At 49.2% G+C, this 24,044-nt stretch overlaps 1 protein-coding gene across 2 annotated transcripts; it reads left to right on the top strand.

The window, feature by feature from the left end:
* Positions 1-49: 49 nt before the first annotated feature.
* COMMD9 (COMM domain containing 9) lies at positions 50-20,519 on the top strand. Of its 2 annotated transcripts, XR_007189648.2 has the most exons (7): positions 50-130; positions 8,121-8,246; positions 9,969-10,108; positions 11,181-11,215; positions 11,606-11,709; positions 12,782-17,523; positions 17,635-20,519. XR_007189648.2 is itself a non-coding variant. In XM_026512103.4 (6 exons), exons 1-6 carry the CDS (start codon positions 80-82, stop codon positions 12,920-12,922), a joined length of 597 nt encoding a protein of 198 aa, XP_026367888.2. In that variant the 5' UTR covers positions 50-79; the 3' UTR covers positions 12,923-20,519. The 2 variants fall into 2 exon arrangements, 1 of the variants encoding a protein (XP_026367888.2); XM_026512103.4 differs by having other exon boundaries at positions 12,782-20,519.
* The last annotated feature ends 3,525 nt before the right edge of the window (positions 20,520-24,044 follow it).

Genomic DNA, 24,044 nt, shown 5'->3' with positions numbered 1-24,044 from the left:
ACCCCCAGCATTCCCTGCGGCGGCTCCGGAGCCACGTGACGAACTTCACCGCGTGCAGCCATCAGGTGATTTGGGGAAGATGGCCGCGTTGACAGCGGAGAATTTCGCGGCGCTCCAGAGCCTGCTGAAGGTAAATTGGCGGGGTGGGGACAGCGTGAGGCGGGCCTTTGTCCCCAGGCCTTGGGACGGAGTGGGAATTGGGATCAAATGGACCCTGATTTAGAGCCATGACTCTGCCACTACCTCTCTGGGGGACTCCGTCGTTGCGCATTTCCGAGCTTTTAGAAAGCGGGCTCGAAATTAATACCGTCCTGACAGGATGGTGGAGGAACAAATAGGATCACGGACGTGCAGGTGCTGTACAAATGCCCCCTACTAAAAGTCTCTGGGGCTGGTGTCCAGGATTGGTGTAAGATCTAGATCTTACAGTAAGTGCTAGATCTACGTTGCCATTTCCCCATTTCATCCCGCAGCCCCTCTTCGCTCCGTGGTTGAGAAATCTCTTCCTCTGCGTCCTCGCGGCCCCCTGAGTGAAGTGGGCGTGTGTTCTCCTGAGTCCGGGTGTTCTGGGCTTTGACCTGTGTAAGGGCCCAAACGCTCTCCTGATAATCGTTTGAAAGATTGTGAGACTTCTTAAAACCAAATGAAACGATGGATTGAAATTACTTGTTTAACTTCTGATTTTCCTGATGGAAGAAGGGGCGGTTTTATTTTCCTTTGTAGACATTATGCGTCTGTTTGCCTGTTTTCTGCTTTTCTTGCAGAATGTAAGATCCAATTGGGACTTTTTTTTTTTTTTTTTTTTTTTTTTGGTTTTAACTCCAGATGAAAAGGGTTGAGTTCATAACACTAAGCAGTTCATGGCACAGCATCTTCATTGGTTGGTTCATTCAATGGTCCCTCCTTTGTTTTAACAGTCTCAGCAGTATTCACTTGTATTCTCCATTCCTAAAAGCATCTGCTCTCTGATATTCACAAATGTATCCCCAACAAGTGTATCCTCAACTTCTGGCACACAGCATGTGCTCAGTACATAGCCGAGCCGTTACATGAATTAATGGAAGAAGTAACAAAGCTGAAATTGGAAACCTATGGCTCTCAGCTCACAGCCCTGGGCCTTTCCACCCTCCTCTGTTCTGCCCACTCCCCACCCAATGCCTATTCATCGTATGGACTTTTTTTTTTTCTTTGTTAGTAAGCTTTTAAAAAGTATTATTAACGTGTAACACAGAAAAGCACACAAATCGTAAACGCACAGCTCAATGATTTATTACACACCCATGTAACCATCACTATGGTCAAAACCAAAATATTACCAGTACTGCAGAAGTCTCTCTCTTGTTCCTTTGTTACTTCCTTCACCTCCCCAGTAGTAACCACTATCTTTGTTTTTAAAATCAATTTAATATTGCCCATGTTTGAACTTCACATAAATGGAATAATACAGCACATACTTTTTTATTCCTGGCTTTTTTTGCTTGTCATTATGTAGCAACAGTTAATTCATTCTCATTCCTATTCTGCTATGTATTTTCTTTTTTAAAAAATTACTTAGGGGTGCTTACGTGGCTCAGTCGGTTGAGCGTCTGCCATCAGCTCAGGTTGTGATCTAGGGGTCTTGGGATCCAGCTCCACGTCAGGCTCCCTGCTCAGCGGGGAGTCTGCTTCTTCCTCTCCCCCACTCTTGCTGGCTCTCCTTCTTTCTCTCAGATAAATAAAGTCTTGGAAAAAATTTAAGTTTTTATTTTGAGGGAATTATAGTTTTACATACAGTTGTAAAAAGTAATACAGAAAGGTCCCATTTACCCTTTACCCAGTTTCCCCCTATAGAAACATCTTGCAAAACTATAGCATTATATCCCAACCAGGATATTGACTTTGAAATACTCAAGATATGGAACATTGTCATCACTACAGGATCCTTCCTGTTGCCCTTTTATAGTCGCATCCACTTCCCCTCTGCCCTCACCCTCTCCTTACCCTTGGAGGAGGGGAGGCTTGTGAGAAGAGGATAGGCAGAGGGAGAGAGAGAGAGAATCACAAGCAGGCTCCATGAGTGCAGAGCCCGGCATGGGGCTTGATCCCATGACCCCGAGATCACGGCCTGAGCTGAAATCAAGAGTCCAGTGCTCACCTGACTGGGCCACCCAGGAGCCCCTCTCCATTTCCCTTTTTAATAAGGACACTGGTCCTATTGGATTAGGGTCCACCCTATGACTTCATCTTAACTAATTAATCTGCAACAATTCTGTTTCTAAATGACATCGCATTTTGAGGTACTGGGAATTGGGACTTTAATACATGAATTTTAGGGGGACACCATTGAACCCATAACAGGAGCTTTTGCAGAGCAAAAGTTTTAATTTTGATGAAGTACAATTTACCAACAATTTTTCCTTTTATGAATTGTACTTTTGGTGTCATGTATAAGAACTCTTTGCCAAGCCATAGATCTCCAAATTTTCTCCTTTTTTCTAAAAGTTTTATAGTTTCATGTTTATATTACATTTTACATTTAAGTACATGATCAGTTTTGACTTAATTTGGTATATGTGTGAGACAGTTTGAGGTTTTTTTTTTTTTTTTTTTTTTTTTTTTTTGGCCTGTGAATGTCCAGTTGTTCCAGAACCATTTGTTGAAAATGCTGTCTTTCTCCATTGAATTGCTTTTGCAACTTTGTCAAGAATCAGTTGGGCAAATTCGTGTGGGTCTATTTCAGGGTTCTCTGTTTTGTTCTGTTGATCTATTTGTTTATTCCTCTGATAATACCTCACAGTCTTAATTACTATAGCTATGTAATAAGTCTTGAAATCAGATTGGCTGATTTCTCCTACTTCATTCTTTATCAGAATTATTTTAGCTATGCTAGTTTCTTTGCCTTCTTATATAAATTTTAGAATGATTTTGTCTATGTTTAAAAAAACCTGCTGAGATTTTCATAGGAGTTGTGTTAAATCTGTGTATCAGTTAGGGGAGAATTGACATCTTTAGTGTGTTGAATCTTCCAGTCCATGATATACCGCCCCATTTATTTAGATCTTTGATTTCTTTTATCTGTGTTGTGTAATTTTTTAGCATACAAGTCCTGTACATGTTTTGCAAGATTTATACCATAGTATTTTTCTTTTTTTGAGCAATGGCAAATGATATTAAGTTTTTATTTATTTTTTAAAAGTTTGCTTATTTTGTGGGCACCTGGGTGGCTCACCTGAGTGTCCTACTCTTGGTTTCGGCTTGGATCATGATCTTAGCATTGCCATATGGAGCCCCACATCGGGCGCCGCCCTCAGCAGGGCATCTGCTTGTCCCTCTCCTGCTCGTGATTTCCTGTGTGTGCTCTCTTTCTCATTCTATCTCTCTCAAATAAATAAACACAAAATCTTTAAGAAACGTTTATTTATTAATTTATTAGTAATCTCTACCCCAACATGGAGCTTGAATTCACAACCTTGAGATCAAGAGTCGCGTGCTCTTTAGACTGAGATAGATAGGCACTCCAGATAATGTATTTTTAATTCCAGTGTTTATATGTTCTTTGCTAGTATATAGAATACAGCTTAATTTTTGTATGTATCTCGTATCTACAAACATGCTGAACTCACTTATTCTAGTAGTTTTTTTGTACATTCCTTGAGACTTTGTGGACAATCATGTTATCTGCAAATAGGGACAGTTTTGTTTCTACCTTTCTGATCTGTATATATTTTATTCCTTTCTTTTAACTAATTTCAGTGGCTAGAATTTTCAGCACTATGTTGAATAAGAGTGGTAACAGCAGACATCCTTGCCTTGTTCTTAGCTTTAGATTTTCACCGTGAAGTGTAATGCTGTCTCTAGGGTTTTTGTAGATGCTGTATATCAAATTATGGAAGGTCCCTTCTATTCCTAATTCTACAAGAGTTTTCATCACGCATGGATGTTGAATTTTGTCAACTGCTTTTTCTGCATTGATTAATATCATGTGATTTTCTTCTTGAGCCTGTTTTTTTTCCCCAAAGATTTTATTTATTTATATGACAGAGAGAGACAGCCAGCGAGAGAGGGAACACAAGCAGGGGGAGTGGGAGAGGAAGAAGCAGGCTCCCAGCGGAGGAGCCTGATGTGGGGCTCGATCCCAGGACTCCGGGATCCCGCCTGAGCCGAAGGCAGACGCTTAAGGCCTGAGACACCCAGGCGCCCCTCTTCTCGAGCCTGTTAATATGGTAGATTACATAGGTTTTTAAATACTGAACCAGCCTTGCATCCCTGGACTAAATCCTCCCTGCGTATAGTGAATAATTCTTTTTATATATTGCTGAACTCTGTTTGCTAATATTTTTTTAAAGGTCTTTTACCTCTGTCTTTGTGAGGGATATTGGACTCCAGTTGTTTTTTATGCTTTTGTACAGTCTTTGTCTGCCTTTGATGTCAGGGTAGTACTAGTTTTATGAAATGAACTGGAGAGTGTTCCATCCTTTTTTGTTTCCTAAAAAAGATTGTGTAGAATTAGTTAATTCTTTTCTTAAACGTTTGTTAGAATTCTCCAGTGAAACCATCTGGGCCTGGAGATTTCTTCTTGGGGAGTTTTAAATTATGAATTCAATTTCCTTCATTGTTATAAGCCTATTCAAATTATCAGTTACATATTGGGGGAACTGTAGTAGTTTGTGTTTTTTGAGGAATTTATCCATTTTGTCCAAGCTGCCAAATTTGTGTGTATAGAGTTATTTTTGGTTATTCTTATTTTCCTTTTGAAGTCTTTAGTGACTGTTTCATTCCTGATATTGGTAATTTGTGTCTTCTCTCTGTTTAACTTTGCCAGTCTTCCTAAAAGTTTGTCAATTTTATTGATATTTTCAAAGAACTTGTTATTTGGTTCATTGATTTCTCTCTCTCTCTTTTTTTTTTTTCCCTGTTTTCAATTTCATTGGTTTCTGCTCTTCGTTGTTTCCTTCCTTCTTCCTTTGGGTTTATTATACTTTTCTTTTTCTATGTTCTTGAGGTGGGAACTTTGATTATTGATTTGAGAACTTTTCTCTTTTTTAATATATGTGTTTAATGCTGTAAATTTACCTGTCAACACTGTCATGGCTGTGCCCCCAAATTTTTGTGGGTTTTTTTTTTCATTGTTATGCATTAGTATAATTTTTATAGTATAATTTAAAAAATTTCCTTTGAGGCTCCTCTATGATCTGTGAATTATTTAGAAGGGTGTTTAGGTTTCCAAGTGTTTGGATATATTCTTGTCATCTTTCTGTTAGTGATTTCTAGTTTATTGCATTGTGGTCACCAAGAACACACTCAATATGATTTCAGTTCTTTCAAATTTGTTGAGGTTTGTTTTATGGCTCAGAATATGATCTATCTTGGTATATGTTCAGCGGGCACTTGAAAAGAATGTGTATTCTGTTGCTACTGGGTTGTGTTCCATAAGCATTGATTAGATCGATCAATGGTGGTGTTGAAATCTTCTGTGTTCTTGTTGAATATCTGTCTAGTTGTTCTATCAGTTGTTGAAAGATGGGTGTTGAAGTCTCCAGCTATATGTGTGGACTTGTCTGTCCCTCCTTTCCATTCTCTTTTTACTTCTTATGTTTTCTAGCTCTCTTGCTGGGTGCATACATATTTAGGATGTCTTCTTAGGAGATAGAACCTTTTATCATTATATAATGTCCCTTTCTGCCTCTGGTAATTTTCTTTGCTGTGAAATCTATTTTGTCTGATATTATTGTAGCCACTCTTGATTTTATTTCATTAATATTTGCATGACATATCTTTTTCCATCCTTTTAATCTGTCTCTATCATATTTGAAGAGCATTTCTTATAGACCACATTTAATTGAGTTCTATTTGCAGCTCATATTTAATTTCCCATTTACAGCTAATGTAATTGAATATTAGAGCTTAAGTCTGCCATTTAATTTTTTGTTTTTTATCTGCTCTTTTCTGTTTTTTGTTTCTCTTTACTTTTTCTAGACTTCCTGTGGGTTATTTGAACATATTTTTGGAATTCCCCTTTGATTTATCTGTAGCATCTTAAAATGCATTTCTTTTTATAACGTTTTTAGTGGCTGCTCTAGTTATTACATTTATATACAAAATATCAGATTCTATCAGTGTCATCATTTTACCAGTTAGAGCTGAGGTATAGAAACCTTCCCTTTATATCCCTTCCCTCATTTGTAATATAATTGTCTTAAATATTTCCTCTGCGTACATTTAGAGCCGCATTGGACAGTGGTATAATTTTTGCTTCATCCATTAAACAGAATTTAGAAATTCAAGAGAAGGAAAATCTATTGTATTTGCCCTTATTTTTGTTTGTTGTGTTCTCTCTTTCTTCCTGATGTTCCAAGGTTCCTTTTATTGTTTCCTTTCTGTTAAGAGAACGTCTTTTGTGACAGATTTTCATAGTTTTCTTTCATATGAGAATGTCTTGATTTCCTCTTCATTTTCTGAAGGATATTTTTTGCTGGGTGTAGGATTCTGGGTTGACAGTTCTTTTCTTCCAACACCTGAGAAATATTGTGCCACTTTCTTCTTGCTTCCATGAGTTCTGATTTAAAATCTGCTATTATTCTAATGATCCCTTACGGATAAGATATTGTTTCTCTCTCACTGCTTTCAAGATTTTTTCTTTGCCTTTAGTTTCCTGGAGTTTAATTATGGTGCGTCTTGGTATGGATTTCTTTGGATTTATCCTGTTGAGAATTTGCTTAGGTTCTTGAATGCATACAGTTACGTCTGTAGCTAAACTTGGAAAGTTTTCAGCCATTATTTTAAGTACTTTTTCAGCCTTGCACTCTTTAATCCTCCCCTTCTAGGACTCTAGTGACATGAATGTTAGATTTTTTTGGTATAGTCCCACAGATCCTGGAGGCTCTGTTCATTATTTTCAGTTTGTTTTCTATGTGCAAACTGGGTGATTTCTAGTGGCTCTGTCTTCCAGTTTACTGATTCTTTCCTCTGTCCCTTTCATTCTGGTGCTGAGCCCGTCTACCAAACTTTTAATTTTGGTTATTGTATTTTTCAGTGTTAAAATTTCCATTTTGTTCTTCTTTGTATCTTCTGTTCCTTTACTGGGACTTTCCGGTTGTTTTTATTTGTTTCAAACATGTTTGTACTTACTTGTTGAAGCATTTTTTGTCATGGCTGCTTTAAAATCTTTTTCAGATAATTTTAACATCTGTTATCTTGATGTTGGCATCTAATGATTGTCTTTTTTCATTCAGTGTGAGATCTTTCTGACTCTTGCTATGATGAATGATTTTAAGTTGAAACCTGGGCATTGTCATGTTATACTCTGAGATTCTGAAGAGTTTCTGCCTCATTATTACCAGATGGAGATGAAGGTTCAGATTCTGCCTTTGGCTCCTACTGACACCCAAAAGTGGGGGTTCTTTGTTACTGTTGGGCAGGGATGGAAGTTCTGGCCCCATGTGCTTACTATTAATACCAAGGGGTGGTGGGACTAGTTGCCAGTCGGTGGGGATGAAGGTCCCATCTCCCTATTTGGCCTTCTCTGACACCACCCTGGCGGGGGTGATGCGATACCTCATTGTAGCCTTAAAAGGGGGGAAGTCTGCATTCCCCACTCAGCCTTTGCTAACATAGGTGGGAGTGGGGCTACTGTTTTTTCTGTGGTGTTTGGCTCAGTAGAGCAGTTATCTCATAACAGTTTTCTGTCTTGCTAAGCTTTCTTAGTCCCTTGGCTAGAGAGAGCAGGTATTTGTTGGAGTTTTTTGTTTGTTTTGTTTTTGTGTGCCCATTGGCGTTCTGGGCTGCCCTGTCCTTCAGCTCAAAGTCTGGGATATATGAACAAGAAGAAAATCCAGGAAACTCAGTACCATGTCATTTCTTGGTCTGGAGGGGGAGGCCCACAGCAGGTCCGTCTTCTGTCTGCTCCCTCTTGGAGTGGTCTAACCTCTGTTTCCCACATAGTGCCCAGCACTTTCAGTTGTGCTGAGAAGGGAAAATAAGACAAACTACATCTGTTTCACCGCCCTGGAAATGGAGACGTCCTGTGCACCTTTAAACCTTGAGTCTCAAAGGTATACATCATGACTGAGACAATACTATGTTCTGAGACAAGTATTTTCAGAGTCTTTTTTTTTTCTCCCCATCTGTGAATTAATTCATAGGCCTCCTCAAAAGATGTTGTCAGACAGCTGTGCCAAGAGAGCTTTTCCAGTTCAGCCCTTGGCTCAGAAAAACTCTTGGATATTACATGTTCCAGCTTGTCTGTGACCCAGGAGGAAGCAGAGCAAGTAAGTATGGTCAGAAATGACCTTTGGCCACTGGCTTCTTAGCTCATTACTCTCTTTCTTAACTTCCCAATCATTGCCACATCCAAGGAAATTTTCCCCCTGAAATGTCTGTTGACATTATAACAAACTTAAAATAGATTTTCATTTTAATGCTAGTGAACTTAAAAGCTATTGTCTTTGAACCTTCACTTCCTTATGATAAATGAGGCACGGATGGGAGACTATACCCAGAATCAGAGGTCCTGGCCATTTCCTTTTCAGACTTGTTCCCTAGACTGTGTGGACAAAAGCCAACCTTTCTGCAATTTTCTTTCCCTATAACTTGTCTCTGCTGATAGATCGTCAGCCAGATAGTTTAAACAGACTTCTCTGGGGGCACTGGGCAGAAGCTCTGAGGCCTGAGTATGGTTCGGAGGACGTGCTGTTGGACCCTACCTGACCCCAGCTGGTGGCCAAGAGGAAGAGTGAAGTGACTCAGCTAATGCAGTCCTCACAGCCTTCTCTTTTTAGGGCAAATATGCCTCTAAAATAGAAGTTCATTCAAACAGGCCTGCATTATTACTATTACTATTTTTAAACCAGAGCTGTTTTCATTGAAGTCACAGTGAAAGGCAGCAGGCAGATTATGGAAGTGAGTTGTAGACTTAGTTTGGCTTCCCCAAAAGTAGACCCTGAGGCTAAGAGTTGGTTGCAAGTGATTACCTGGGGAAGGAGAGTCTAGAAAGCACAAAGGAGGGAGTGGGGACAATCTAACAGGGAGGAGGGCCAAAGCCAAGAAAGAATGTGTCGATGCCCAGGTACTGCTGTGGGCACTGGGGCTCAAACTTGGGCCCTGTAAGAAACCCTGGGGGACACACCGCAGAACTGTCTCCCTGGAGGGTGGGGAGGCTGGGGCAGTGATGCCCTGACCTCACCCCTCCTCGCCTCTCGCCTCTCGGGTTGTGCCTCTGCGGCTGGGCAGCCTCCCAGGGCCTCAGAGAAAGCCCTAGAGCAGCCCCCTCCAGAGCGTCCTCCGAGTTTCGAGTTTCGAGCGTTGCTGCATTCACAAGCGGCCCCAGGCCATCCTTGGCTACAGTCAGTTGGAAGGACCTAGGGCAGAACACAGCAAACCTGCAGGGTGGTGTCAGGCCCTCCTCTTCCACAGGGGAGTCAGCACAGCGCCCCCATCCATTTGTTTTCTTCGCCTGCTCAGTGACAGCCTAGGGGCAAGGGCGCCCTCGATTCAAAGCCCACACCCCGCCAGAGCCAGTACCTGTGATAGCAAGTCAGTGAGCGCAGCTTCGGGGTCTGCCCGCTCAGGGGAGCCCATGGCTCTGGGCCCCCAGGGGTTTGTGCAGACCTCCCAGCCCAGAAGCAGTGGCCAAGGCAGCGTTGCCTAGTAACACAGCCGACTTTTCACTTCTCTCTCTCACGTTACCAGGGAACAGGCTAGAAAGTGAACTGAAGTCAGATTCTGTGCACAAGGGAAGGGGACTTATTAACCCTTTGCTCCCAAGCAGAAGGTTCTGGCACGTTGACAGGTTCCTAAGTCGGGCAACTACCCCCGCCTTCTAAAGCAACAGGTGAACTTAGAGGTGGACAGAGGCACGTGGGCATCAGCATCTGGGAGCGAGGCCTCAGGACCCATGGGACTGTTCGGACGGCTGTGGCGGTGTGTGGCGGGCGGGGGGATGGAGCCGTGCCCCCTGCCCTGCTTCTCACCACCGCCGGCCTGTCCCGCAGCTGCTCCAGGCCCTGCACCGCCTCACCAGGCTGGCGGTGTTCCGCGACCTGTCCTCTGCCGAGGCGATCCTGGCTCTCTTTCCCGAGACTTTCCACCAAAACCTCAAAAACCTGCTGACAAAAATCATCCTAGAACACGTGTAAGTGCTCGTTTCTTGAGAGTTCCTTGTGATGCTTATATAATGATATCTTAGGTTGAGAAATACCTTCGGTGTCCTTTTTAATGGCTAAATATATTCTTTATGTGGAGAAATTATATAAAATTTAGTTAAGAAATTCCCTAGTGTTGCATGTTTAGGCTATTGGCAGTTTTCGCCTCCGTTTACCGTGGAAGCGTTGCTCTTGTGCTCACTTATCTCCTTACTGGTTAAAGGCCATAGTGAGGCGCTTTCTGTTCTCAAGTTGACCATGAGAAAGATTGCGCCAACTGGCTTTCTACCAGGAGGCGTGAGTGCGCCCCCTCCCTACACCTTCATCGGCACCGAGGGAATTTTTTTACATTTTTCCCTAGTTCACAAATGGCAGATGCGCCTCACTTGCATTTATATTATCTTGGATACTAGTGATGTCATATATCCTTTTCGTACGTTTAATTGGTCATTTTTGTTTCTTTTGTGCATTATCTAAATATTTCCTGGGAAAACCCTGTAGATCCGTACAACTGAAGCAGACCTGATTAGCTGCTGGTCAGTGGCAGGCTTGAACAGAATTCTTGGACAGTAATGAGAGATAATCCGTGCTTGCCGAGGGTTTTAGTGTTTATTTAGAAACTTTTCTCACACGTGATCACATTTATTCTGCCTCTGCTTCGCATCTCACTGTGATGCTCTTGGCTGTAGCATTGGACGGGTGTGTTTGGGTGTGTTTTGCATAAAACGCAATACTTTGGGGAGGAGATGCTCAAGAAAAGAGAATTGGTAGACTTTTCCTGCTTGTCTCTGAGAGCGGGAGCACACTAAGAATGCAATACAGGAAGGCTCTTCCTTCTTTTTGCCCCCTAAGCTACGAAAACTAACAGCACTTCTGGCCTTAACGTCACTGAGCTGTGTAGACCAAACAAGAAACTGTGTCTGCCATGCAGCAGACGTGTCTGAGGTCCTTCCCGGTCAGGGAGCGATGATAGGCTCCAAGATGCCAGGTCCACGGGCCTCCCTCATGATCAGTTCTCATCCCTTTTCCATTCTTTTGTCCTCATCTTCCCCTCTTAACCAGCTCTACTTGGCGGACGGAAGCCCAGGCAAATCAGAGTGAGTACCAAGAAGCCCGCCTCCCTCCCTGCCTTTCCTTCCCAGCCCCGGCTCAGCTCTGCCGGGCGGCCCGAGCACGTCGCCGAAACTCAGCGTGCATGAACCTCATCCCAAACTCGCCTCTCGTTTTGTGCCGACATCTGGAGGCTCGAATGTCAGGCAGAGGCGTGGCGGGGCGCCCGCCGTGAATCACTGCCAAGTGCAGGTGGCGCGGAGCCGCGGCGAGGAAGGCCCCGGCTTCCTGTGCGCTCTGGAGCCCCGTCTTCCCCTCCCTCAGAGACTAGCTCTGTGGCTCAGGAGCGTGACCCAGCCCTCGGGGCTACCTGTCCCAGAGTCAGGGCTCGGTGAAGCGAGCGGCGTGGGCTCTGAGCTGGCCCGTCGCCTTCACAGTCTCTCTGCCGCGCCTGGTCGACCTGGACTGGAGAGTGGACATCAAGACCTCCTCTGACAGCATCAGCCGCATGGCCGTCCCCACCTGCCTGCTGCGGATGAAGGTGCGTCCGCTGCGCCGCTCGTGGGAGGGAGACGAGGGGCCGCAGGGGCTCGGCACCCCGCGCCCGCACGAACACCAATCTCCGAGCTCTGCGACCTCTGACCCCTGGAAACATATGCAGCACCCCCAGATGCGCTCTGTATTTGTCGAGGACACGGTCACTACTGTACTAACATGTTATGGACGTAATTAAACGTACACTGGAAGTAGAAATTTTTAAAGGAGAAGACACACACAAAACACAAGTTTTAAGAAGGGTTAGCTGCTCCTGAAGTTTACCTTCTACGCTAACGGGAAAGTTTAGCTTTCAGGATGGGGGCATGCCGTCAGATTTCAGATTGCCTTCTTGATAATGTGGGTGTCCCTCAGGCAACCGCTTGTCCAGCTGATGGTGCCGCCGCCGTTTGTGACGTGGCCCAGCCAGCGCGCGCGCATGGTCGCGGCTGGGGAAGCGTCGGCCCTTCATTTTCTTGTTGGCACGCTCTGGCCTCCCCGTGTTACCTTCACTCTACAGATCTTTTCAGGAATCTTTTTAAACCCTGTATCTATGGTTAGGGTTTGTTTAGTGATGCGCTGTTTACTTAACCACACACCCGGAAACTCAGCACCTGTTCGAAAATGAAAAAGTAAGGGTGCCTCTAACAATGAAGTTTGTAAACAGTAGTAGAGTTGATTTTTGTTTTGGAAGAAACAAGTAAATATAACTAGGAGCTGTAATGTTTTTTCTGCGCCCAGTGGATTCTCACCACCCCTAGAGCCCCCTGCGTAAAGGACCTGTATGGGCCCGTGCAATGTCTCCTCACTCCAGTGCTGAGAGGCAGGGGTCCGAGGGGTGAGTGAGCCTTGGCTTCTCCAGTACTCGCCCTGAGCGCTCCTCTCCCAAGCCTCTGGGAAGCTCCTCCTGTCTCCTCATTTGCTGAATGACACCAGGGCTAGGACTCTGTGTGGCTCTGAGCAAAGAGCCTGACTTCAGAGGTTCACCGGAACAGGGGAGGGCTCTCGGGTCCAGGGCTCACCTCCAGGGCGGTGGGAAGAGGGGCGGCTCTGACGTTGGGGCCCTGTTCTCTTTTCAGATCCAGGAAGATCCTAGTCTGTGTGGAGACAAGCCCTCCGTCTCAGCGGTCACTGTGGAGCTGAGTAAGGAAACGCTGGACACTATGCTAGACGGCCTGGGCCGCATCCGCGACCAGCTCTCCGCCGTGGCCAACAAATGACCCCAGCCAGCTGTCGGCCCCACGGCCGGGCCCCAGCTGCTGGCCAGCGGTGTGCGCCTCCCAGCTCCCGGAGTAGCAGCTGCAGCCGTCGGCGGGCCAGGTGGTGGGGACCGGGAGGGGGCTGCCCTCCGGGAGGCACGGCTGGACCGGGAGGAAGTGGCTGTGGCCCCACGCCGTTGTCCTCACTCGTCGTCTTCTCGTCTTTCTGGTGTGGGTGAGCAGAAGCGTCCGTCTCTGGAAGACTCCCATCACCGCTGTGGCGGTGTGAGGGCCGTCCGCACCGACAGCTGTCCCTGTGTGGCTGGCTGGAAAACTCAGGTCCACACTGGGGAGCTCATCTAAGAAGTTCCTTTCCAGCATGAGGTCTGGTTGGTCCGTTTCCAGCACGGGAACACAGGGGGCATCACGTGGGTGAGGCCAGCAGTTCCCGCTTCTCCGGAAGCCGGACAGAGCCCGTAGAGCAGGGCCACTGCGGTGGGGCCCACGCCCGGCCTCAGTGCAGACCTTCCCGAGCCCCCTTAACCCCGCGGGCCCTCTTCCAGCATAGGCAGTCTGGGATGGGTGCGCATTTCCTCCTTCGTGAAGCCAGAGGGCCCTTCCTTGATACAGTACAGCCATTCCAGGGGAAAGAAGTGGGAATGACTGGAAATAAATAATCATTCGAAAAACTTCATGACTCTAGTCACGTCTTTCGAAGCTTCTGTCCTTAACCTGTTGTTGCCTGATGCCTGTGCTGCCTCTCATTTGTAGAGATGATCCCAGCTTCGCATTGCCAGCTAAGCTCGTGAGCATGGTGTGACCTGAAACCAGGCTCGTGACCCTCAGCGCCTTCCAGGTGTCCATCTGTCACGTGGAGCCGAAGAAAGCAAGGCTGACGGTGTGTGCGCGTTACCGGGGCTGCGGTGGAAGCGCTGCACGGATCTGGACCTCGGCGGGGCTCGTGGGGAAGGCTGGCCCCTCATCGGCTCTGTCACCCCGTGGCGACCGCACGCGGCCTGCTCTCAGTGCTTTGTTCTGGCGGCTCCAGCGGTGTGTGAGGACGCAGGGAGGGTGGGTGGAGGAGGCAGAGCCCTGGGGCCAGAGGGTGGGCTCCAGTTGGACTGCCGGGGTCGGGGGTCGGAAGCCAGCTCTGCCTCTCAGTGGCGACAGGCTTGCCCCTGCGTCTCAATTCTCCCCCTCCCACATCTAAGAATTCAATGGGGATAATAACGGTACCTCTTCTGTAGGGCTTCTGTGAAGATGAAATGATACCGCGTCCCTAAAAGCACTTAGCACCGTGAGGGTGTATAAGAAAGGCTGGATCGTGTTCGCATTGATTCTTAAAGGAAAAGAAGGTGGAAAGCTCTCTGCAGTCACTGTTCCATTTACTGTCGCAGGATTGGTGCGACAGTGAATGTCATTATCTTCTCTTTATCGATGAGGAAATCAGCTCATTGAGGTTAAGTCGCCTGCTGGCAAATGGCCTCATTAGGACCTGGGCCCAGATTTCTCTCCCTTTCTCTCTACCACACAGGACTCTGCAAGGGACGTGGAGTTCTGTGACTTTAGCTCCATTCGGAAAATACTGGAACTGAAGTAGAGATGAGAAAACTTACTCCTAAGACACTAGGAGTGTCGAGAAGGAAGTCCCGAGCTCCTCTTTGCTGTTTCTTGGAAGCCGAGCAACTTTCTGTTAACGCAGTTCTCAACATTTGGGGGCTGTATCCATTGATAATCTCGGAAAGCTGTGGGTCCTTTCTGTAGGAAATGAACATTCTAGTTTTTATATTCAGTGACAAGAGTTCGTGGACCCTGAAAGCCAGCCCACTGTTTCCAGATTGAGAGCCCCTGGTCTTACTGTCAGGTTGAGGACAGCCTTGTGAATTCAACCCCTCGCTTTTCCTTCTAGTCCCTGTGACCCACAGTCCGATCTCCAAGTCCCTGTTCCCTGGGCCTCCCAGGGGCATCCATAAGAAAGTAGCTGGAAGCAGCATAAGTGTCTGGGCAGTTGAACGTCATTGGTTCAGCCAGATCAACCTGGACAGAACCATCTGGGTGCATGACCTATAGAGGGCATTCAGTAAATAACTGGAAAGCTCAGTGAATGTTTGCTACCCTTCACCCCGCATGCTCACTTAAGGCGTTTGTTTTCTGCTGTTAGGGAGGTTGGGTTGTGGATACTATATTTCTAGTTGGCCTGATCCTATCTCAGAAAAGCATCCTACTTTCTATCTATTGATAAAGCCAGTTCCCTCATTCAGTGCTTATCTGGATTTCCAGTAATATTTTGTGTAATGAGCAGCCATCTGCCAACCGTCCTTTCCTTAGGACATGGCAAAGTGTGGATGTCCAGACTCCAGCCGCAAAAGGGCAATGACAGATCCGGTCATTGGTGCCCGTGCTCCTGGCTGCTCAGCACTTTCCACCCACCAGGCCACAGTGGAGAGCATATGGCTCAATGCTAATCAACGCACATGTCCCATAGATCGTCTCATGATTGTACATGACCCAGATTGGGCTGGTCTGAGTCCTTCCCTATGACTTTTTCTGCCAGAATCTGCCGGGAAAACCATCTCGTGCCTCTGGGCTCTGGCAATGAAGCCAGGATGCTTGGGTTCTTCCTGCCATGTGGAGAAAGCCCATCTGCAGGGGGAGAGGCTAGCTTAGAGCAAGGCAGAACCCAGAGGCTGGCAAGAGGGTGAGAAAACCCGGTGTGCCTGATGCCAATCCCAGCCTTCCTCCTAGTCTTTCCTAGCATAAAAACGTACCTGGGATTTGTTTTTATTGGGAATGGTAAGATACGCACGAGGTCAGGAAGGAAGAAGTTTATACACACAGATCCCTAGAATCAGGCATGGCACATCACACAGGGCCATGTGGGGAAAGACCAGGGATGGTCAGGAGGCAGGGAGGGCAAGCGGATAGCGTGGAAGGAATGGGCAAGGCAAAAGAGGTACATTGAGTAAGCTCAGGATTGGCCGGTTGGAATGATTTGGGCAGGCTCTGGACTACACGAGGAGTCCCTAGTTGTGCAGTACCTGGCCCTGGGGTGACTTAGGGCAGGGGGACTACTGTTTGGTGTGTGAGAGTTTGATAAAAGACATTTGGGGTGTGGCTGTAGATTGATTTCTGTATTAAAGCCACGTTCTCAGGGGAGTTAGGGATCAGCCCCATGAAGGAGAGTCTCTAGGATTAAGGTCCCAAATGCCAGAGCATCAAGAATACAGAAAATAAAGTGTGGTCAGTGTGAGGTTATGCAGAAATCACACACAATCCCAAGGTTGCAGTGGCTTTTCGCTTCACAGACGTTTACATTTCCTCCCGACCAAAAGAGAGTGGGGACAGGGAGTAAGTGTTCTCCTCACCGTCGTCACTCAGAACAATGGAAACTTTGTCCCGGCACATGCCTCCAGGATCACTGCGGTGGGCTGAGGGAACGTGGCAGGTGGCATGCTCGCTCTTAAAGCTTCTGCCCAGAAGAGACAAGCAAGTCACACGGTCACACCTAGCTGAAGAGGGCAGAGAGCTTCAATCCTACGGCACACCGGGAAGGAAGGGAAGGGGACCTTTGTGATCAGCTCTGATGACTACTGCCCACCACCACCTGAACCAGAAGATGTCTCTTCCGCTGCGGCTGATTCGCACTTGCAAACGACGCAACGGCGAGCAAGAGCACCCACGTGCGCCATGTCCGTGTCTTTTCTCACAATGATCCTCATCGCCTGTGCGGCACTGGAAACATCCCCCCAAATGTCTTCTCGCCTCCACCTTAACCTCCGGGGGTCGGGGGAGCATCTCCGCGTCAGGTAGTCCATTGTGCATTCGACTCCGAAGTCACCTTGCGGGGCCCAGGGTTGAGTTAGAACTTGGATCTGGGTCTTTGAACCTCAAGGTCGGTAGTGTCTCTATCCCTGCCTCCACTTTGGGAAAAGAACACTTGGATTCTTCGCAGACGGCTGAACCTCCCCATAGTCGGGCGACTTTCCGCTCTCTGCTGCTCCCGTTCTGCCTTACGACTTCAAGCCCTTTGCCTCCCCTTCTGCTGATTTTCAGGTCCAAAGACACTGACGTGAGGACCAGACGTTTGGGTCTTTCCCACACGAGCCCGTTCTCTAAACACGCGGAGGGGGCACCGTGTCCAGCGGTGATTCGTCACGCTCTGTGGTCTGGTAGTTAGGAATTTCGAGGAAGCGGGTCCAGTGTGGGGTAGAGGGCTCTTCATTATTTCGCTCAGTGAGCTCAGATGCTATCAGCGGTGAAAGAGAGTTTTTAGTCCTTTAAAACAATTTCATCTAGAAACCACTGGCTACCTGGCATTTTGAAGGCTTTCCAGTGGTTGAACATTTACAAGAACGATTTTGAACCGGTAACCGCCGACTTCCAAATGCTAATCATTACTTAATATCCTCTGACCTGCGTGACGTGGCCTTTTGTCCAACTTCCTGTTTCTTTAGTGCTCACAGTTCAGTGGCTTAATTGTCCTTTTCACAACTACTCTGAGAAAGGGAAAAAAAAAAACAACAAGATTTCTTAATAGTATTCCCTGGTTTGTGCCAAAGGACCCTAATCTCCGAGGAGAGAGAAGCAGTCTTAGCTTGAGGAAGTGTCAAGAGCTCTTACAGGTAAGTCTGAGCATCTGAGTTTCTATTAACCCCGGGCTCGTGGCAAAGACGCTGCTGGGCTTTCACGCGCCGGTAAGTGGAGATAAGCTCCTTAGGTGAGGCGTCTCACAGATTTGCAGTAAACTATGAAGCGGACGCGTTGACTGAAGAACGGGACTTTCTTGGCTGTTGGTATCACCGTTGCACTAGCCATCCGACCTTAGACACACGCCACACAACGAAATACGACACTGTCCCAGCAAGTGGAATGATCAACGAATTGAGAGATGCTCGGGGATATCAGAAGGCACTGGGGCCAGTGTTAGAAACACGCTGGATCAGAAGATGGCCTCTGCTGGGGGTTTGGGGGCCTCTGAGAAGGTTCCTCCTCAAGGCCTTCCTTTGGTTTATTTAGCTTCTGGGAGTGAGCGTCACTGTATCCGGATGGGCATTTGAGGTTGCTTCAGCAAAAGCTCAGTTTCCGCGGATGAAAGAACTGAGTTTCTCTCTTGCATGTGAAAGTCGGGCTGGTAGAGGTTCGAGGAGGTAGGATAGTTTTACTCCAGAGATGCGGGTCCCCCCCACCCCGCCGTCTTGTTGCTTCGCCCATCACCAGGTGTTGGCCCTCATCCCGTGTGCAAAGCCTGCTTGCCGCTACACCCCATGCTTGCCTCCCAGTCCCCAGGAACAGGGCAAGAGGAAGAGGACGGCGTACCTAACTGTTACCACATATTTCCACTCCCGTGTCACTGGTCACAATCACGTGGCCTCATGCAGCTGCCAGGTAGGCTGGGAAGCGCAGCCTCTGGCTGGACCGTTGCGTGTCTGTCCAGAGCTGGGGGTGGGGGTGGCGGAAGTGGTGGGCGGGGCTCATTACTAAAGCAAGAAGGAGAGAAAGGACAGTGAGAGACAAGCGCAGGCACGGTTCTAAACAGCCGCTCAGTTGCTCAGTGTGGCTCTGTGTATCAGTTGCTTTCCGGGAGCAGGTTTAGTGGAGGATGAGATGAGAACAGAAGAGCTCTGTGGGTGTGCAGGGGGGCTGCTGGTGGAGGCGAAGGGTGCGTCCTGAGGACGAACCGTGTCTCCTTGCCTTGGACCCATCGTAGCTCGCACAGTGCCCAGCACACAGACTTCCGATCAGTGCTCATTCATGTCCCACCATCCTCCACAAACCCACAGGATTTGACCTGTATTAATAAATGATGGTTGAATTCTACCCAATTGACTCGAATGGCAGGCGGATGGAATTCATGCCAACTCCAGTTGCTGTTCCTCCATCTATCTCGGCAGTGCTCCCTTTTACTTCAGATCAGTTCCTTTACCTGCAGAAGGACCTGTGGTGGCCGGGCCCTAATTCACCAACTAGGATCATTCTCCCATCTTCCGCCATGCTTTCCAGCCCTGGTTGACTTAGGGTCTGGCCGTGCAGAGGCCTGCTCAGGGCAGTCTCCCAAGCACCCTCATTTGGGGGAAGGGATAGCCCTGGGATGAGGGTAGGGGAAATCTGCTGGCAAGGAGCAGCCATCGGCCCTCTGAGCTCCTGCCACTGTTTTCGGGGACCAGCATCTCGAAGGGGCCCGCAGAGCAAGGGTGCTGAGTTCTGTCCAACTGCTGCAGGGACAGGAAAGGAGCAGCAAGCCCTGGGCCTGAGCACGGACAGCAGCGGACTCCCAGGTCTTATTCTGTCCTCTCTCTGGAATGTCTTCCCTTAACCCCCGTTTAACTCCTCTTTGTCCTGGATAGCAGCACCTAACAGGGGCCTAGGGAGTCAACTCAACTGGTCTGTCTTCTCTTGCCTGTATTTTCCCCCATCATTCCTCTTACCAGATTGTAATTGTCTTTGTATTTCCCCCACCACACACTCTGTTCACCATTGCGTCCCCATCCCCTGAGTGCACAGATAATGGCCCTGAGAGCTTCCTGCCACCAGCTGAAATGGGATTCCGTCCCCAGGGTTACTTCTATAGAAGAGGTCCCTTGTCCCTTGTCACTCCCACTTCGGGGACCCAAGACTCCTCTTACCCCAAAGGCCCCAGCGGATGGGAAGCTTCCTCCTCCCGCTCACCTGGGCGTGGCTGGCACTTCCCAGGACGGCCAGCAGATGGCGCGGTTGCCCTCCTTATCCTCTCTCCCTGGCCTCACCTCGCAAACAAAGACCTGGAAAGAGTGGGGAAGGTGGGCTAGTGGGCAGGCCTCTCCCAGGACCCTGGAAAGAGGAGAAACTTCCCGCAAAGGAAGCGTCCAGGTCCAGGCCCCCTCCCCTAGAGAACTGTCCCTCTCAGGAGCCACAAAAGAGAGAAGGAACACAGGGCTGTGTGGAGCCACTCAGGAAGCCCGTTCCCACCGCTCCCAGGCCCAGTTTCAGAAGCACCCACTGTCTCTTCCTTGCTTCTATGCTGGCGGGTGGATGCCAGAAATCCCACCATGGGGGCCTGTTAGATACGACTCTCAGGTCTTGCTAGCGGCAACCGCACAGGTGCAGCACCTGGCCCGGGGGCCTTGCGTCCTGGAACTTTCTAGCTGCACACCTTGGGCCCGCGGCGGAGTGAAGACTCAAATTCAGGGCGGCTTGAAGCCAAGTCTCAGTTTCTTCATCTCTAAGAAAGAGAGATGAAGTTTAATCTTTCCTGACAACACAGCTTGGAGGGGATTAATTATCCATGAAGGCGTCTGAGAAGTGGAAGGTGCCCGATCCATGTTGGTTAAACTTCAAAGGCGCGGATGCCTCTGCGGGGAGACGCAGGGCGAGGAGACTCATCCGCTCTTCTCCGCCAGTGCGCTGGGTGGGAGGCGCAGGGCAGGGCTGGCCAGGAGCCCTTGTCCTCTCTCATCCGGATTATTCCGAAGGCTCCTTCGCTGCTCTCCCTGCCTCCAGCCCTGCCACCCTCTCTTCTTCCCTCCCGTCCTGCCTCCTCCCTGCAGGTGTTTTCTGTATAGAAATCGAATGCCATCCCTTTGCCTAAAATACTTACATGGCTTTTCAAACACTCTCAGAATAAAAGCCAAACTCAGAAAAATGTCATTCAGCGTTATCTTTTTTTAAAGATTTTATTTATTTATTTGAGACAGAGAGAGAGAGCGCGCACGAGCAGGGGGGAGGGGCAGAGGGAGAGGGAGAAGGCTCCCCGCTGAGCAAGGAGCCCGAGGCAGAACTCGATCCCAGGACCCTGAGATCATGATCTGAGCCAAAAGCAGACATTTCACCAATCCATCCTTCCAGGCACAGCTCAGCGTTCTTTACAACCGATTTCTGCCCCCTGTGTTAGTCTCAGGAAACAAGATTAAAGGAAGGGGCTTAACCCCGATGGACAGCGTGAGTTCCAAGGGCTGGAGGGAGCAGGCCCTGTGTGAGGGCTGGACAGGTCTGAGCACCGAGAATGGAAGTGGGGACAGGCCGCGGAAGGAAGGAAGGGGTTGGCAGCCGGCAGGGCCCGTCCTCCACCTGCCTCTTCTGGAGGACAGAGCGGGGCTCGTGCTCACCGTCTTGTCCCCAGTACCAGGGCGCCGGCTGCCCCTGCAGGTGTTGAGCCCGCATCTGTTGGAGGGATGCAGGCACGAATGAAGGAGTGAGAATCCTGATGGGGTCCGAGGTCGACTAGCCACATTCAGGGTCCGCTAGCCACGGCCTTTCGCCTGCAAGAGGATACCCCTCCTTCCCCCCACCGCTGCCAGGCCAGCCCCCGTGCCTAACCGTCTGCTAACGTCCGAGGCTGGAAGGGGCAGTGCTACAGGACAGCGAGACCAAGAAGAGCGCTTGTCCAGGGGGACGAAATGGTGGCATGGAAGGTGGAAACCCCAGAGCCTGGTCCGCCCGCGGCCTCTCTGAATTCTCTGTCTGAAACCTCGCGGGGAGGTCACCCTGGCAGGAAAGGGTCGCCCTGCATCTGCCCCCGTGGTCAGCCAGGTTCCTGAGCATGGCTGCCTGCCCTCCTGTTTCCCAGGGCGGCCTTCTCCCTGGCGCGGATGGTGCGTGGCTGGTGCCCTGTTCCCCCATGACCCCATTCTCTGCATCCCCTGCCTCTGCTCTTGCCCATAGGGTGGCTTCACTTCAGTGTTCTCCAGGAAGAACTCCTCCGTCTGGTTGGCTTGCTCAGCTGCCTCACGGACAGAATCCACAGCATTTGAACAAGCAGAAAGCTCTTTGCTTGTTTAGCAGGGATGTGGGATGGCCCACCGTCCCCACAGTCCTGGTCATGCATGGCCCTCCTCATCATCTGTCACCTGGAACACTGGATGGGCTCCCTTGCCCTGTGCCTGTCTTCCCCTAATCCAGCCTCCACAGTGCTTTCTAGAAAGTACATTTGACCTTGTTTCATCCTTTGAACCCAATCCCCCTTTACCCAGGCTTCTCCATCTCAGTAAATAACAGTTCCGACCAGAAATGTGGGAGACGTCACTGCCTCCTCCTTCCCCTAATGCTACCCACAGGCATTCTCATCCCCTTCCCTCCACTGGCAAGCCCTTGATTCTATCTCCAAATATATTCACGCTGATCCATTTCTCTTCATCTCTGCACCAACTTAGGTCATGGCATGGTCACTTGGCAGAAGTCCTTGCCCATGAGGACGTCTGTCAGCCTCTGCTCTTGATCTTGCCACTTCCTTCATTGCACTAACCTCCCATCGGTTCCAGGAGTCTTCTAAACTCTTGCTGCTGTAGGGTCTTTGCACTTGCTGCTTCCCCAACGCCTCTTGGAACACTCCTTCTCCTGGTTTTCATGAGACCAGCTCCTTCTCATCTTTCGGGGCTCGACTAGAAGGTCACTTCCCCAGACTTTCCTGGGCTATTCTCTCTGAAGAGGATTCGTCCTTTTCATCTCCATCCCAGAATCCTGTTTCTTTCCTTCCTGATCCCCAATATAAAGTCTTATTAACTTAACACATTTATGTATATACTTATTTAGCCTGTCATTGTCTGTCTCCCCACTAGAATGTACCATCAGGTACACGAGAGGCTCATCTGTCTTGTTCAACGCGATATCCCCAGGGCCCACCACAGGCCTGCGCGGGGTGCGTGCTCAGTTAATATTTGTTAACTGAACGTAATAAACAAATGGCAGATTCACCATGTCACGGCCCTGCTTTAGTCTGTCGTCACTTCCCCAAACTCCCCAGGGCCCCGTTGCAGCTTCTTCACCACCTGCTTGACTTACCTTTTCTGGCTTCCCTGCCAGCCGATGGGGACTCAATCAAGTCGGAAGGGTTAAGTCAGAACAGGGGCCATGATGCAAACACGAGCACGGGGCAGGGAGGTTTAAAAGAAAAAGTGGGGGAGGGGACATGGGACCTTCATGATGATGGGCAGATGACCTTCACGATCCTGGGTAGGGCTTCACTTCTGTGATGTCTTTTTTTTTTTTTAAACCATAACAAGGATTAAACTCTGGACCAAGAAGCCAAGGTAGCAGGTGGAAATCAGAGGGGGCACCTCTCCCCACGGTGGGTGGCGGGGGGCTGGGATTCCCCACTGCCCACTCAGGCCGGGCTGCAACCGAATTCTTAAAAGAGCAAGTCCTCTCAACGAGCGGATCTGAGAGCAGGAACCGAGCCCGATCTAGCCCCTGCCCCTGCCCCAGAGCTTAGCCCTGTACTTGGCCCATCGTGTGTCCTCAGAGAAGAGCAAAAGCATGTGTCCTGGGGGCCAGAAAGCCCAACCCACTCAGGTCACGACTGAGGAGCAGCAAGACCACAGGAAGCCCTCAGAGGCGGGGTCGTTCCAAACGAGAAGCCTCTCTAGGTAGATGGCAGGGGAGGGGGCTCTCTGCCCATACCATCCCCGAGTCCCCAGATGAAGCTGTCCCAGTGCCCAGCTTCTGTTCCGCTCTGCAGGCGGAGACAGTCATCTGGCAGCTCAAACTCGTCTTGGCCGGCTCCTCGCAGAGTGGCTCTGTGCTGGGGTTTCTCCTCTGCTGCGCCCAGCCCGGCACCAGGCGGTGGCCGGGGGTGCAGGAGGCGTTCCTGAGTCTGGGGGCCAGCCCCTCTAGGAAGCCTGCCTACAGGCCCTGGCGTGCGGCTCTGGGGACGGCCCTGGGCACAGCTTTAAATCCAGCCTCCACGGGGTGGGGGGCGGGGGTGTGTGTGTGTGGGGGGGGGTGGGGTGTAGAGGGAGTGAAGTTTCCAGAAGGAGCTGAGGGTATCTCATGTGCCTTTCCACCAACCACAGTCCTTCCGAGCAGCAGGAGCTTCTTCACAGCGAGGCCAGAAACTGATTTGTGTTTCTGATCAACCCCCTGAGATCCATCTACCAAGAGGGCGGAGTGTCCCCACTCTCCCCCCTGGGCATCAGCCGTTGTCGCAGACCGCCTCTGGCAGGCCTGTGCCCTGGCTCTTCCCCAGATCTGGAGCTGGACGCTCCGAGAGGGCCATTATCTGCCGGAGGTCACGGAGCTAAGTGCCTTCTGGTCCCAAGGCAAGTGGTGTCCTGTTTTTGGAAAACATGGGGCTCACCGGAAGTTAGTGTGGAGAAGCATCATCCCCAGCAGAAGAGCAGTCACCAACCAGAAGAGGACACCCCCGGGAGTGCGGGGGATCGGAAGCTGTGAG

The sequence above is a fragment of the Ursus arctos genome, unplaced genomic scaffold (assembly GCF_023065955.2).
Source record: "Ursus arctos isolate Adak ecotype North America unplaced genomic scaffold, UrsArc2.0 scaffold_23, whole genome shotgun sequence".
NCBI lineage: Eukaryota > Metazoa > Chordata > Mammalia > Carnivora > Ursidae > Ursus > Ursus arctos.
The sequence above is the reverse complement of the archived record's forward strand: the minus strand, read 5'-3'. Positions and strand labels throughout refer to the sequence as shown.